This window comes from Lissotriton vulgaris, chromosome 4_1, assembly GCF_964263255.1.
Source record: "Lissotriton vulgaris chromosome 4_1, aLisVul1.2, whole genome shotgun sequence".
Taxonomy (NCBI): Eukaryota; Metazoa; Chordata; class Amphibia; order Caudata; family Salamandridae; genus Lissotriton; species Lissotriton vulgaris.
This window is the reverse complement of record NC_141691.1, coordinates 1,555,258,491-1,555,275,484: the sequence shown is the minus strand read 5'-3', so window position 1 is coordinate 1,555,275,484 and position 16,994 is coordinate 1,555,258,491. Positions and strand designations below refer to the sequence as shown.

The 16,994-nt window shown below is 41.3% G+C and overlaps 1 protein-coding gene across 7 annotated transcripts in view; it reads left to right on the top strand.

Moving 5' to 3' along the window:
* Positions 1–16,994, top strand: part of ASPH (aspartate beta-hydroxylase) — a 584,233-nt gene that overhangs the window by 286,087 nt on the left and 281,152 nt on the right. For 5 of the 7 annotated variants that reach the window (XM_086965792.1, XM_086965789.1, XM_086965795.1 and 2 more), the window contains one exon: positions 5,081–5,125. In XM_086965792.1, coding sequence (XP_086821918.1) covers positions 5,081–5,125 — 45 coding nt within the window. The remainder of the gene's footprint in view (positions 1–5,080; positions 5,126–16,994) is intronic. The other 2 variants (XM_086965790.1, XM_086965793.1) reach the window with 1 other exon arrangement.

The window sequence follows — 16,994 nt, the reverse complement described above, 5'->3', positions numbered from 1 at the left end:
CTAGTCTCTGATGGAAAAGGGTTCATCTGTATTTCTTTGTCTGGTGGAAATGAACAGGTCCAATTTACCGGAGTCCCAAATCCAGTGGCCTCTAGGCTTTGTTGGGGCAGTGGCAGACTACTGGACAAATAACAAGTAGATGCCCCGTTACCCCACCATGATGTAACCACCCGCCCCCCTTGCCAGCCTGCGCCACGCAAGACTGTTTTAAGATGGATGAGAATGTTGTGAGTCGACCAGCCTGGCGATCTATTCCAGAATTGGAGGATGATCACTGGTGGTGAAGGGGAGGATTATATTTCACTTTTTCAGAAAACGAGTAACTTCAAAGGTGAAAAGGCTGGATCTGTTCCTCTTGCCTGCATGCCTAGATCCAAGGAGGAGAACACAAGATGTGTTCTTGCCAGCTGGAATGTCCAAAACTAAAGGCCAACAGATTGTGCAGCACAACAGATTGAAACAGTTAGACCTCCGAACTTACCACTCCACTCAGATTACAGGATTTAGAACACATTACTTACTTAGATTTTGGTCCAGGTGCTTGCTATTTCCTCACCTTATCTGTCAAGTGTAATGTCATTCCATTTTGTATGGTGCAGTTCAGTGACATTTTGATTGTCTCTTTCATATTTGCCACCTTCCAACATGGAAAATGCTTGATACTACAAGGCAAACCCTGTTCTGTAGGGCAATTTTTAAACTATGCAATCCTTCCTTAATGTCTTACCCTATGTCAGTCCCTTTGTGGACACCCTGTGGTGAATATCTCAAGTGTCCTAAATGTAATAATTATTCTGATGACCTCTTTGTCTGGCCCACCGTGCCTTTCAAATGCATTGCAAAAAACACAGGGCTAACCTACAGAAGAAGTATCTTAGTCTGCAGAAAAGGAGTTTGTTGCTTCACAAAACTTTCTATCTTATTGCTTAATTGTTAGATTCTGGCAGCACAGAAAGCCTAGTAGCCATGTTGGTGGTTTGATGAGATACAGAATCTCATACAGGCCAGACCTTTTTGGTTTACATTTTGCTTGTTATCAAGGAGTAAAAAAACTGCACAGCATGTCATTCAGTGAAGATAATTATAGTTCACATCCTTCAGCTAAATAGGTTTCATGGTGTAGCAAAAGGCTTCCCTGATGTAAAATAGAGCAACTAGATTCCTGAACCTTGTTGATTTATTTTACTATGACGAAAGACCTCTTGGAGTCAGTAACTCCTGTGAACTAACATTTTGTTCGAGGCATATGAGCTGCAGTTCTCACACTGTGCATTAGATCGCCACCTGTTGTTGGGCTTGGGTGATTGCGTGTTGTTGTCGTCTTGGAAGAAGTCTTTGTAGTCATGAGATAGGTGACTCCTCCCTTGGACGATAGTGCGCATGGGCATCAACTCCATCCTTAGATTGTTTCTTTCCGCCACTGGGTTCGGATGAAACTTTTCCGCTCCGAAATCTCCCTTTCAAGTACTTTGACGTGTCAAAATTTTCTTCAAACTTCACCAAACAACTTTCAATACCGATAAACATCGACTCGACTTCATCAGCTCGATTGTGGTCGTCGACGTGGGCTGTTGGGCCTACCCATGCTGTGAGGCCTACACCTCATGGACAGGACGCCATTCAAAAGATGCCCCGAGTGTGGAGCAAAATTTCCACACAGTGACCATCACGTGGTCTGCAACCTGTGCTTATTGCCAGAACACAACGAATCCAGCTGCACAGCCTATGCACTCCTTTTTATCGAAAAAGACCATTCAAGATCGGAGGGCCCGTCAATGCGATATGCAGAGATCAGCTCCGGAACCAGTGGATATCTTCGACAAAGGTCCATGTGTCCCAGAAGATTCTGATAATCTCCCAGATCGTATCCGAGGCAGATGACTCCGATGACTCCATACCTTCGGGTCAACGTGCGAGTACCACTGCCCCTACCCCAGCCCAAACACCAAAATCGAAGGCAAAGGCCAACACTCCGCCAGCGGGGCCCAGTCGAGACCGAAAAAACACTTTGAAAGGCCCGCCATTAAGCCCGGCTCCGAAGAAAATAATGAAGCCTTCCGGTTGCTCCATACCGAGCAAACCGCATGTGCCGATTCCACCTGCTCCCTCGGCACCGAAATAAAAAGAAGTCCCGGGTCTGAAAGACACTCCGAAACAGTCGAGTCCAAGAGACAAAGCGGCTCAGAAAACAACGAAGCCTGTTTCCGATGCCTCAAAAACAGCTTCCACTCCGAAGCCGATACCCTTGATGCCGAAACAGACAAAGCCTGCTTCCGAGTCCACGAAACAGGCTTCGGCTCCAAAGACAATATCTTCAGTGCCGAAATCTACGCCAAAGGACTCAACATCAGCTCCTAAGGCTAAAGACAAGCAAGAAACCGGTTTGTAACTGAAAAAATCGTTGCCGAAGGCTGTGCTTCAAGAAGAGGAGCTTTTCCAACCAGATCCTTTACAAAAAAGGATCTACATTGATCCAGAAACAGGACCTGTTTCCACTTCACCACACAGGAAGAGTAAGTCAGATACAGCACCTACACCTCCAGTGCCTAACAAGAAGAAAGACTCTGCCACATCTCCTGTGCACCCTTCTTCTCCTGTATCTCCTTCGCTGCCTTTAAATATTTCACCTCAAACTTCTCCTCCTCATTTCCCACCACATACACCTCCTCAAGATGTTGATGATGATGAGTATAGCATGGGGGGAGGGAGAGACCCAGATGACCCTTTTCCCTACCCAACAGGTTCACCAGTGAGTATCTAAACCCACAGGCTGTACCAGATATTCCTGACCCACATACATATCCAACTAAACCTTCTCCTCCAGAAGACAATATTGGGTTTGGACACTTAATTAATAGGGCTGCCATTTATCACAATGTCATCATGCATTCAGATGAGGCAGAGGAAGATTTTTTATTAGACACTTTTGAACACTCCCAAAAATCTGTGCAAATACTGCCGAAGATTAATGGAGTCCTTAAGCATGCACCAGAAGTGTTTAAAGATCCTGTACGAGCTAGAATCATAAACCCAAGGATAGAGAAAAAGTACAGAGCGGCTCCTGGGGACCCTGCCTACAGGACAGCTACCCTTAGACTCCCTAGTAGCTTTAAACGCTAGGAAAAGAGCCAATTTCCAAACATCAGGTGAAGCAACACCTCCTGATAAAGAATCAAAGATCATATTGGCTTCAGGGAAAAGAATAGCTGCCCAAGCTAGCAATACATGGCGCATCGCTAACACACAAGCCCTACTCGCAAGATACGACGGGGCTCACTATGATCAGTTAGAGAAGCTCTTACAGCATCTACCTGACCAACATAAGGCACAAGCAAATGATCTCATACAAGAGGCTAAGCTTATATCAAATGCCTCCATTAAATGCGCACTTGATGTAGCAGGAACTGCACCCAGAGCAATAAACACCAGTGTCCTCCTTAGGCGTCACACGTGGCTACGCATTTCAGGATTTAAGCAAGAAGTGCAAACTATTATCTTAAATCAACCATTCAACCAACAACAATTGTTCGGTCCAGAGGTAGACACAGCACTTGAAAAAATGAAGAAAGACACTGACACAGCAACGTCTACGGGAGCTCTGCAGTCCACCTAAGCACGAGGCTCCTTTTGTCGCTCCTTTTACAGAGGAGGCTCTAAACAAGCTGGAGCAGACAATTCAGCTTCCTTTAAAAACAATACACAAACATCCTCCAATAGAGGATATTTTTTACAATTACACCGTAACAAGGTGTTTCTACGGACTAATCCCAAATTCCTTCCTAAAATAATGACTCCTTTTCATCTAAATCAATCAGTAGAGTTACCAGTGTTTTTTCAAAACCCAGACTCTGTATCAAAAAGAGCTCTACACACACTAGATGTAAAAATATGCCTCGAACAGAAAATGCTACTTACCAGCATGCATCTGTTCTTAGTATGTAGAGCTGCAGAGTCTCACACGCCCAACCGCCTCCCCGGGGCCTGTATCTGTTACAGTTCTATCTTAATTAGATACACACATATGGACATCCCTTTTTCTATTAACTCCATCATTTCCCATCATGGCGAAAAACAATGTAAGGATGGAGTCGATTCCCATGCGCACTATCATCCAAGGGAGGAGTCACCTATCTCGTGACTACAAAGACTTCTTCTAAGACGACACCAACACGCAATCATCCGAACCCAACACCAGGTGGCGATCTACTGCACAGTGTGAGACTCTGCAGCTTTACATGCCAAGAACAGGTGCATACTGGTAAGTAGCATTTTCCTTTTACTTTAAGGCTATTTTCAATTTTTGAACTTCATTTTAAAGTATTCTGCCATTGTAGGTAAAGAACAGTTCTAAGGTCTCTATCACTACTTTAGTCTGGACATCCTTATGTATTCACAGGTATCTTGGAAGGTATCCAGTATTTCTTTTTGAAAGAAGGGCATTGCTGTGGCATTTCTGTTAACCTTTTTCTCTTGTACAGTTGCACAGAACTGTTTCTTCGATTAGTCCAGTCCACTTTCCTTGTTGAATTTGAATTAATCTTGACCTGAAGCCTTGTTTTAGTTCTGGACCTTTCCATATTGATTGACAATGTAATGAACGTGGTAGATGAGAGCCAGGCACTAAACTGTTAAATATTTCTACCAATGAAATATCCTCACTGTGGATCCACAAACCCTCCATACTTCTTGTTCTGTAGACAAGGGTGCGCTTTAGATTACGGTCAGAAAATCCTAAAACGGGTATTAAGGTACTCTGCAACATACTATTTGTTTATGTTGAGTAGCAATTGAGCACTCCAGATGCTACTTGCTTTTTGATAGTTTCTAAAGGGCATGAATGCATGGTGGGAGCAGATCCATGAAGAGGAGCTCTTCTCGGTAGATGCATAATGATTGGTAATGTAGCCTAGATGTAACTCAAAACGGGTATAGCTATTTGGCCTTTTCACTCTTGATCAGAAAAAATCAAGAGACTTTAATCTTGTTTCACTTTTCAGACTAACACTCGTAATTGTGCATTATCAGGTTTAATATGCTTTCTTATTAGCATTGTAATATAATCCCAATTATTTATTTTCAGAAGAAAAGGCATTGCCTGTGGAAACACAAAAAGAGCAACCATCAGGTATTGTTGTTTTACTTTTTTTCATAAATGTATGCATCTCTTTCTTGATATATTTAGTAGATTGCCATGACGACAGAGAGGGTACTGTTAAATGGTATCTATCTGTAACAGCATTCACTTTGGTTAATTTTGCATATGTACACGTTTAATGTTCTTTTTTGTTTTGAGAGATAGCTGCACAGCTCCAGCTGTATACCTGAGGTTCTTTATATAAGTCTAGGTTAGACTCTTATATTTGGTAAACTGTCATAAATTTGTTTACCTCAGCATCGTTTGCTAACATTTATTTTCCAAAGTAAAGTTTACAATAACTTTGCTTTCATAACATCTAAGCTCAATTTGAAAATTTTATTCTGTCACACAAAAAAAGCGGTCCAAAAAAAAGATTTTCCTACAACAGTTTCCTTAGTTGAATTTATCTATTCCTATGTTAGATTATTAGGAAATTATACTTCAAAAAATGTTCTGAAGGGAGAAATGGTAGTATCCTCACTGAGCTCTGAACCCTTCGGCAACATGCTTCAAATTTCATGGCGGTTATAGGGTCAAGATAGCTCTCCTGATTGGCACTCCATTTCTTTGAATACTAACGGATTCTGTGTAAACTGGCAACAGCCCAGAAAAGGACTGGTTATCAATGTTTAGCTTTCCCCAAAACCCCACGGGACCACATCTGATTCCAAAATGGCAGATGCCCACATTTAACGAAAACTCAAAGCCTTGATGGATTATCAAAAGAAATCCTCAATGGATTCAATGGTGCTGCTCTACCACCAATCATTTACCCACCTTTCATCACTCAGACAGCTGCAATGATATCCCCTGCAAGCCATAAAACTCAATTTATGAAGTGCCTAGAGGAATACAAAATGCAGGCTGCCTTGTACAGTTTGTCTTCAAGATTGTGGGCACTCTGGAAGATATGAAGCAACAAGTTGATTATCAGTGATGGAGATCTCATTGGATTGGCCTTGCCAACAATTATTAATCACTCTCAACCAATTATGACTCCAAGATGGCATATCCTTAAACAGACTGGAAGCAGCAAGGTCTGCAACAGTGCCTCCAATTGCCTGCTCTCTAGTCTTTGCATCCGCATAGTAAGTGAAAGGTAATTCACCTCAAGCATTGCCACACTATTGAATTTTAACTTTCATTGTGTATGATTTTATGTATCTGAATTACTCTGATCGAAGATGACCTCTCGGATTCCTAGTGGATAAATGAGACCTGGAGTTTCAGTTTGCAAGTTCCATTGCCAGCTGTCTAATTCATCATTAAATCTGTTTCTCTTTGCAGTTTGTCGTACAATCTAACAAATATAGTGATTACTTGTGGTGTAAAAAGAACCTAAATCATGCCCAAAACTCTCTAAAGCAGAGCACCCCTCCTTACCCACGCCCCTCCCCCTTACACCCTCCCCTAAGCCAGACGCACTGGTAAAGGTTAAAAATCACATCAACACTATTTACACCATCTTTATCATACTTTCAGCTTTACATGAGCTGTTACAAGGTACCAAAACAAACACTGCATATGGTAATATACCAGAAGATGTGGAATATTATTCAGAAGGCCTGTTTCATCTGCCAGACTAGCCACGTTTAGAGTCATGTACAAGGATAAGAATCCTTTCTGCCTTCATCATGCAAATCATCTCTTTGGACAGTATCTCAGAAGCTGAGATGGACTTCAGCTCACATGCCACGAAATGAGGAAAGCTACGAGTTTGTTCTGTTTTGTTCTACCTAACTATGCATTTTATTTGTTGCAGATTACCTTTACATTATGTTAGCACTCTGGACAAGTTTAGAGTCACGAAAGAATGCTAAATTTCCTTGATTATACGTCTCCATCTGTGTGCCACGTTTGCTGCTGTTCTCCCTTCAGTAAATCAATACTGCATGTGGCTTTTATTCTCATGTTAAGAAGGCATTTAGTCTTGAGTATTTCTAGTTATACAAATTTCAGTTACTACATGGTTACACTTTTAAACTTACAAGCATAGCTATTTTCTTGTGAGTGATTAAATGTTTTCCATGGGTAGGGATAATTTCCCTTGCTTTCTCAGGCTCTTTATTCTTTAAGTAGGGGTTTAGGGGGCTAGGGATAGGATGGGACGGTTTTAAATTTCCCAGTGATCCTTTCCTTTCAGTTCCTCTGTACCTTATACGTAATATATTTACGATAGACTACACAGATGTCCGAATCTCAACATGCAGCTTTCAGCCAGAGGCAGATTAATATGTTTACATCTCTTAAAGAAAAAGCTACAACTAGGTAATTTAGCACCTTTTTATACTCTTCTACTTTCTTAATATCATCAGATTTTTGTTACCTGCAGTAATGACATCTAAATAAGCATACTATAAATTATAAGATAATTATGATAACATTTATGTCCCTTAACTCTACTAAATATGATAATTTCTGATTTTCTGTCATAAACACGGGGCTACATTGTACTTCCACATGAGACAAGGATAGGTCTGGAAGAAGCCTTGTGCCTTAAACTATTGTGGTGATGAGGTCGTCTAGTCCTCTGCTAAAAAATGGGGTGATAACATTTATAGATAAAAAGTCAAATATATGCTTAATAGTGGTGAAAATGAATGAAGTGCGTTGATGGAATATTGCTGGAGTCCTCGGAGATAAGGAATTATGCCCAGTTTGTATTTACGTCCCAACCATGGATCATTCTCTATTGTTGGTGGTATTAATTAAAAAGTTGTAAATGATGACTGTCAATGCACTTTGATCTTAGAAATATACCTCTACCACCCTATGGAAGGGTTTCTAGATGCTGTAAATGTAAATCCATCCCTCGGGATCACATACAGTAATGCATAAATCGCATAACGATGAGGTCTCAAAAATGTATGTAGACTTCTCCACCCTGATAGTAAGGAGTTCACATTCTTCGGCTTTCCCTACCAAATGCACTCAATAATAGATAACCTTCTATTCTTTCTCCCGCACCTTAGCGTTCCAGAAGGAACAGACATTGAACCAATAATTGTCTGAGACCACATATGCATCTTTATGACCTTGCCATGGGCAATAGCCATTATAAATAGTCGAATCTGGAGATTGAAGAGTCCCTGATAATTCAACACAACATTAACTTAATCAAAACCACCAATATCCACTATTTAGCGAGCATTCCAACTCTTGTTCCTCATTTCAGATTTTATGGAGTGCACTAAAAGCCAATATTACAAGTATATTAAGTGGCCTCATGCGGAAGACAATTAAAACAATCAATGAAAGACTCATATTCCAACATTAGGTAAAAGAACTTAGACTAGAATTTATGCTCTGAAAAGGTTGTGATACTATGGAATGAATAAATACACAGAAATATGAATATTACAGCATATTGAGTTTCGGAGTAGACGTGGGCTATGAAACTATGATCCTTTGGTTGGTGTGAATCCAGGGAAGCAAGCCAAAATTAAGCAGCATGCCCAACATTTTGGAAAGCTAGATCTGACTTTGTCGGGGATTACATTTATAGAATATACACAGCACTCTGTGAAATTGCTGATGTATTTATATTCTGCAGTTCTAGTTTATACTAGTTTATAAGCCTCCAATCTGACCATAAACCCGCAATCTGTGAGCGCCATAGTCACAATATTGTCCTCCCAACTATTTCAGAAAAGTACAGACAATTTCTAGATGCTCCAATGGAGCAATCCAATGCTTCATAGGAGTACAACATCTGAATAATGGCAAGGCACCCGGACCCTATATGCTTACAGCCCAATTTTAGTCCTGTTGGGATCCAGTTTCTACTGATTCATTTATATCAGAACTCTGCCTCTTCTGGAAGAGTTTAGAGGCTCTGGGTGATACTGAAAGATGGCAGCTGCATTTCTAATACCCTTAGCCAATATAGCTTATTGCCATTGACGCCAACATATATGTTAACATTTTAGTCAATAAAAAAATACTGTCCGTATTCATGAATCCAATGGAGATTCGGTAACAATTTTGTTTATTTCTCAATGGCATTTTATGACTCTTCGACTGCAAAGGTTAAAGCAGGAGGAGCCATCCTTAAATATTTGTTACCTAAACTAAGATAACCGACAAAGCTTTATTTTTCGCTTACTGGCAATAAAGACAGTTTCTGTAGCATTTAGAACTCTGACATCGTAGTTGTGAACTTTGATAACACACTGTGATATGCTAGGAGCTTACTCCATTGCTTTAGGTTATACCCTGAATCGAGACAAATTGGGTGTTAGACGTTTTATTGTTTTTTGCATTCCAGATTTAGTTGGAGTTACTGGCTTGCTTTGCAACTTGAATTCCTAAAATATTTAGTCATCTGGGTTAACGATGACTTGTCCAGACAATTGGATAGAATGAAAAAAATCACATTAGACAACATAAATTATCTACTTGGTAGTGGGTCCCTGGCATCTATTCCATGGTGGGAGAGATTGGAAATTATAACAATGATGATCTCTATGATGATGAATTACTTCATATGTATAAAACCCTCCACGCTTTTCTTAGATTTTTTTTGCAAAACTCGAATGGTGTAGTTAAGTGCTTTTTATGGAAAGGTGAGAAACTGCGTATATGTGAAAAAATGTAGTTGGCCAGACAGTTTGGAAGAATCAAACTAAAAAACTTTGTGACTCTCCAAACTGCGTTGTTAGAATGTGTGCCACAATGATTGAAAGTAGAATGCTATCTACCTCACAATCTGTCATTAATTTCTGGATTACCTTCATGTAAGATCAAGTCCTAACAAATACTAGACCTGGTAAATTTAACCTTGCTCTTCTGTGGGTTAATATGAGAAAATTGGTCCCACAACTTATTGGGATAACTAGATCTCCCATGCTATATTTTGGGTGTGATATGCAGGGTCTCGAAACATTTCCCTATCATTTGCTGACCTTAAACGTAAATACAAAATAGACCAGTCCGAATTCTACAACTTTTTTAAAATTAAAAGAAGTAACAGCTAAACTGAACTTAAATGATAACTTGTGTTTTATTTCTAAAAAGCACCTAATTTCAAAAGTATAGGAGATGCTAGGCCCTAATTACGATGTTGGGCGGACATGAGTTCGCCTGACGCCATTTTGGTGTGTGAACTGACCCAACCGTAAGTCGGCGGTTCCAAACAAAGTATTAGGATGCACATGGTGCGGGCTCACAAGTCAATAGTATCAAACTTTCTTTTACAGCAACGAAAAAACAGAGAATCCATTAACCATGACTTTGTCTCCACTCTTGCTTTTGTTCAATATCTGAAACAAAATAAAACTAAATTGCAAAGCAGAGATAGGGAAAATAGATAATATTGCCCATTTGTTAGTTCATATAAGACAGCTTCAGAAATACACACTATTCAGATAAATATAGATTCAGCAAATGGGTGGGGATAATCTTCGTCTTTGTGTCCTTAAACTTTTTGTGTTGTGAAAGCTAGAAAATGTAAGTATTATGCTTGTTTAGGGCAATGATGGCCAAGATCCATTTGATCCAGAGCACCAAATTAGGAGATGGTATATGTGCAAATGTTTTCCTGAAAGAAATCGAAGATTGACCAGACCTCCATGTTCTATAGTCTCTCATGTTGCCCTCATAATTTCTCATACAGTTTACTAAAGACTAGCAGAGAATTCCTGGTAAACTAGGATATGAAATGGAACTGGGATAAGATTTTGAAAAATAGGCCTCTGGCAATAACATCCTGCTGTCTAAATACAAGTTCTGAACAGCAGATACTCTCCTATAGGCAGGAGATTTCTTAACTAACATTGCCAGCTTTGCTGACAATTGTTTGTTCAGTGTGTCTTCATATGGTACCAGGTCTTCATAAAACATTACATTGATCTTTCTTGATTGAGATTATCTTGGCGCAAGTGAAGAATGTACAGGAGTTTGAACAGCAAGGAATGTTCTCCAAAAGATGTATCCACCTAAACATGGCTTGCTGAAATGGCTGACCTAAAGGAATGTAAATTTCTGTAAGCCAGTCCTTCTTTAATTGACAGAAAAGGAACACAAATAACATCCAGCCTCACAGGATCAAAATCTTGATCACTATACAGAGACTGTCATTACTCAGCCGAAGAACATCTTTTTTGTGTCCTTGTTCACTAGTTTTCATTAATGTCGAAGTCTTCTTGCTTTCTGTCGTCCCTTGAAAGTCTCCAAATTATCAGAGGCAATTGGCCTGCCGATCAGTGGTGCAGACCAGCCAGGAGGTTCATCTAAATCCTTAGAAATGTGTTTATATGGATTGGAGAAGCCCACAAATGTTTCACAAGAACTGGAAGGCAAACTTGCAACCTACTAAAGTGATGGCATCAGCACCAATTCTGCATGGTGTTGCCTGAACTGGCTGTCTGCCTTAGTATCATAAAAAATGGGGGAGGCATATTTTTGGAACCCAATCCAATCCTGAAGAAAAGCATATTCTGCCTTTACCTCCTTGTCGGGTCACCAAATTATTTTATTTACCAATCGAGCTATCCAGCATGGTTCCGAAATCTCCATGATGCAGCTTGAAATCACTGGAGTCTCTGAGGTAGCGGGAATTCCAATCTGATATAACATTGGCTTTGCCTGGAAGTTACTCGACAAGTAATATATTGTGGTCTAGGTAATGTAAAAAAATACCTGGACTATCACTACTAGAAACTTACAAATCTCTCACGTTGCCTTACATATTGAACCTCAACAATAAGGCACATTCTAACAACTGTGTTATTCAATCTCCTGTTCAGAGCCAGACGCAAACAGTTCATTGCAGTTGGGAGCATTGGTAATTGTGAGATAAACCATTTCTCTAATGGATAGTTTGATGCCTCAGACTCTCCATCCCAACGTATTGACATCTGCATTGATCCCCAGATTTGAACCAATGGCAGCAGCAGGCGGGATTACACTCAGTATGAGTTATTACAGCAGGTCTTGCAGACAGCGCATGCGCTGACGCTCGACCTAAAAAGGAGCAGAAAATGTTAACTGTTGCAGTTTTTTTATGTTCTCAAGCCATCACTAAGTCTCCTGTCCTGGGTGCTGAAAGTCATGAAGATTAAAAGTCACAGTGGATTGCAGAGGGGCAACATCTCTAGCTATTGCTGTACTCTGTAACGAAGGGAGCCAGTAAAATGTTCTAGATTGAAGAAGCCAACAGTCCCACTAGAGTCTGAGAAAGCTCCACTCTTGAACAAGCACTCTTCTCAATTATGTTGTTTTGATTGCTGTTGTGTTGTACCAGGCAAGTAAAGAGTTGCTGTCAGTTTCTTTTTAAGCCTATAAACTCCATTTGCCACTGTGTATCCAGGTCTGACTTTGGAGTGCTGAACCCTAGGTCCTTACAGTAGGTGGCAGCATGAAAGGTGCGCCCACTAGTTTCTGCCGCTTAATCTAAGGTTTCAGTGCTGCAGCAACATTGTGCCACACTGAGTCTTTCAAATGTGCTATCTGTAGCTGCAGGTAACCCTCGGACAAACATGTAGGAAGTCACCTTCTACCCCTACCTCATTTTACCCTAGGTCAGGGATGCTAGTCGAATTGATAAAAAAAAAGTAAGACTGCAGATACGCCAGTAAACTACAGTAATCAGTAACAGGAAAATTAGTCTACCAGTTTTTGGTGTATTTGCAGCCTATGAGGTAAAAAAGGGTATGACCTAGTTAATAGGGAGAATAAAAGGCATTAATGCAAGTGTCTTCCATTACTGGTGGTTGTTGGGCACGTTTCCCACATTAAGGTTGCTTCGGTTCGAATGATTGTACCCCCATGTGGGATGTTTGGGAGGCCTATGAGCATGACATAGGGGCAACACAGTGCACCAACATAACACTGGAGGCTGGAGACTCTCAAATTCATTGGTCGTCAGAGGGGGCCCTTCTCACTGCAGGCTATGGTCCTATATTGGCAGACCATGTGGTGATGTGAGGTGAACTCTTGCGAGCTTGTGGACGGGGTGCAAAGGCTTCTGCTGCTGTTCAGTTAAACCAACGAAAGAGCAGATGGAGCGCTAGGCCTTGTAGCACTCTGGGAACTCAATACAGCTTTTTCGCTCAAGATCAAAATCTGTAGCCAGTCACAACACAGACATAGGAGGGTCTGCGCGGCCTGTGAGATAAACGCACACGATAGAGGGGGAAAAAACCTTGATAATGAAGATAATGCCAAATAATGCAAGTGAGTGCTTGCAATGCTGCAAAGTTTCTCTGAAACTAAAAAGACTAACAAAATATCATACTAAATATAATTCTGAAATGGTATAGTGAATAAATATGAATGTGGAAAGAAAATGGCACTCCTCTCAAGCTGTCGAGCAGTAAAGAAAGAGGTAAGGAAGAGGCTAAAAACAGGAGATGGTATTTACTTGAGATTAGATATTTAGTTTAATGTAACATTTGTACAGAATTTAATTTGCAGTTGCAGAAGACCTATTGTCGGCTTACCATGAACATATAGGGACTTTGAGCCTGCCCACTGATTCCTATTGGTGGGCTTCCTGTCACTCTGTTACTCTCATTTGCCCTCTTATTCGTTTCCTAGTCTTGTTTGCCCCTTCCATGGCGCGTAGGCTGTTTACTATCATGTTTGAGTGGCTTTCTTTATGCTTCCACTTCTTGCTTTTCAAGCACCAATTTCTTTTTGGTTAAGCGCTCCACGAAAGTGTGTGTTTTCTTGTTATGCCCCTCGTGTACTTCTCTACCCTCTGCTCACTGTCACCCATGTGCTTCTCCCTGCTCTCCTCTCCTCTGTGCTGTGCTCGCTCTTGACTGACTGACTAAGGGTATTTATAGAGCGCTCTTATGCCGAGGCGTCTTGGCGCTAGGTAGAGTGATCTGAGAATCGCACTGTGATTAGCATTGCATAAAGAGCCTGGTTTATTGCCTTTCCTAAAGATGGTGCGTGAGGGCTGAAGTCGCAGCGAGACGGGGAGGGAGTTCCATAATTTGGCTGCTAGAAATGAAAAGCGTTTCCCTCCTCAACTGACCCTTTTCATCCCGGGAGGAAGGACCAACGTTATGTCCATAGACCTTAAACAGCGCAATGGGATGTATCGGGAAAATAATGATTGTATGTCTTCCGCCCCACCTCCATAGAGGGCATTATGCGCTAGGCATAGAGTTTTAAACTTCAGCCTACATCTCACCGGAAGCCAGTGTAGTTGTTTAATGGTGGCCGAAGTGGAGTGATGCTTGGGTAGACCATATAAGACTTGCAATGCAGCATTTTGAAGTGACTGAGGCTTTTTGAGTTGATTTACTCCAACAACTTAATAAAGGGCATTGCAATAATCTATCCTCATGTAATGAATTTTTCCAATCTCCTGGCTTTTATGTAATGAAGAAATTCTACTCTTGCACCTTTTGCACTTTATCATGATATGTGATTTTAACAAAAGTATTATGAATTGTGAGTATTACTGTATATGCACTTTTATGGTTTTGAACAAAAACCGAAATAAAGTTGATTTGATTTGATGATTATCCATGACAGATTAAGGGTACCAACCACCGTTTTCCTCAGGGAAAACGGAATAAAAGGCAGAATCTTACGCAGCACCTTTAGAGTGAAAAAGCAGGCTGAGACCACTTGGTTTATTTGGCAGGCACAAGTGACATCTTTGGCAATGAGAAAGCCGAGATTTCTGGCCTTAGACACCAACAACGGACATGTTCCGGCTTCAGGGGACCACCAACGTTGGCTCCATATAGGTTTCTTGACGAATTCCAGAATATCGTTTTTTCCAGTATTAAGTTTAGAAAGTGGACATTCATCCATGACATCACAGAGGAGAGACAGTGACCGAAGCGCTCAGCTGACATACTGTCACTTTGAGTGACAGACACCATCAGCTGCATGTCGTCCGCGTAAGACACGAGCGCTAGACCATGACGTTTAATTTGTCCAGCCAACGGGGTTACATAAATATTGTGCCCTCCCTGTTGCTTTCTCGTCCATGTGTTTTTGCCCCAAAAGATCCATGTTGCTCTCTCACCTGCTGTTTCTCATACCCACCCCAGCCTCTTTGTTGATTCCGCCCCCTAGCACTCATGCTGTTTCCTCGCACCTGCATCCTCCTTCTCTTTTGCTTGTTGCTCCTCCTCGTCCCCACCTGACCTGTGTTGCTTCTGTTTCCCGCCCTCCAGTTGCATCACCCTACCTGCGGCCTCATTCCATGTTGCTTCTCACTCTTCCACCCCCAGCGCCCTCCATGCTGCCTAACTCGCATTCTCTGCGCTGCCCTACCCGGACCCTCCTCTGTTTCCGCACCAGCGTCCTGTGTTTTCTTTTTATGTGCTGATCGAATTTTATACTCATATTTAACCATGCTGCACAGCATCGTGGACGCTGTACATCACATGTCTAAAAACCATTGACAAAGTCAATAAGTCTCAAAGCTGAGGGCAGTTGGCTCTACCAATACCTTTTTACGGCTGCTGTCATTCAGTACAGATATTGCAAAGCATAATACTAATTTTTGGTTCTGACCTAGAGTTTGTACAATTTTAATAAGTTTAAAATAATTGCTTAAAAATGATATGTATTTTAAAGGACGTGTGCTTGAAGTGATTGGTTGACTCACGTGTAGTGGGGGACACTGATTTCCTTCCTTTAAGTCAGGTTAATGGAGGAAAAGGAATGGGGTTAGGGCAAAGTAGTTGAATTATTAGCTATATATGAGAGAACATGCTTATTTTTAAATCCTAGAATGGATAGAAAACATTTTTGACCAGAAATGCTATGTAAAGATGATTAGAAAAAATGTGTCATATAAAACTTCATAATTCTCCTTCATTGTGTGTAACTTACAATTCTGAATTTTGAGTTAGTCCGGCTCTCATTGACATCCGTGATGTTTGCATAGGTTTTGTTACTATAGGATTTAAAACCCGAGTTTTATTTCAGGCCTGAACAGGGTTCTCAGTTCTTCGGCCGATACAAAGTGCACGTGCGTGGGTACCACAATAAACCAGCAACAATCCGGTTCTCCAAAGCATTAATAGTTCTAATTTTAAATGTGCAGAGATAAAGCCAGTTATGCTTTTTATGAAGTTTTAGCAATTAACTCTTTGCTAACGTTATTGTAGTGTCTGCAGATGCCCATTTAGCAGATACACTGTAGGTCAACGCACCCCCTACTGCTTGCGGCCTGTTTGTCTTGCACTCTGGGCCAATGGTAGTTTAGCCAGAAACTGATTTTTGGGCAGTTTTCAGTCCTGCTCAGCGTCTTCGCGTGCCCAATTTTGAGCAGTATTCTTCTGTACATGGAAGGTATGCTGTGGGTCTGGCTTGCATGTACGCTACATGCATCATTCGTGATCCGTACGCATCTTGCACTACTCAAATTTTATTGAGTGAAAATCATCAATCATTTCAAATATCTACACGCAATGAACCACATGAAAGTCGCAGTAAATCAAGGTTCGAGGCATATGAGCTGCAGATCCTACATTTAGCAATAGATCGCCACCTGGTGTTGGGCTCGAATGATTGCAGGTTGTTGTCTTCTTGGAAGAAGTCTTTTGTAGTCACGAGATAGGCGACTCCTCCCTTGGACAATACTGCACATGGTCATCGACTCCATCCTCAGATTGTGTTTTCCGCCACTAGGTTCGGATGAAAGTTTTCCGCTCTGGCTAGAAAAATACTTTTTCGAAGCGAGAAACTTCAAACAAACTTCTTTCGACATCGAATAGACTTTCGACATCACCAGCTACATTCCGGTGCGTCAACGCGGGCTGTTGGGCCCATCGGCGCCGTGCGGCCTACGCCTCATGGACAGAACTCCATTCAAGAGATGTGGAGCAAAATTCCCTCATAGCGACCATCACAAGGTTTCCAACCTCTGTCTCTCGCCAGA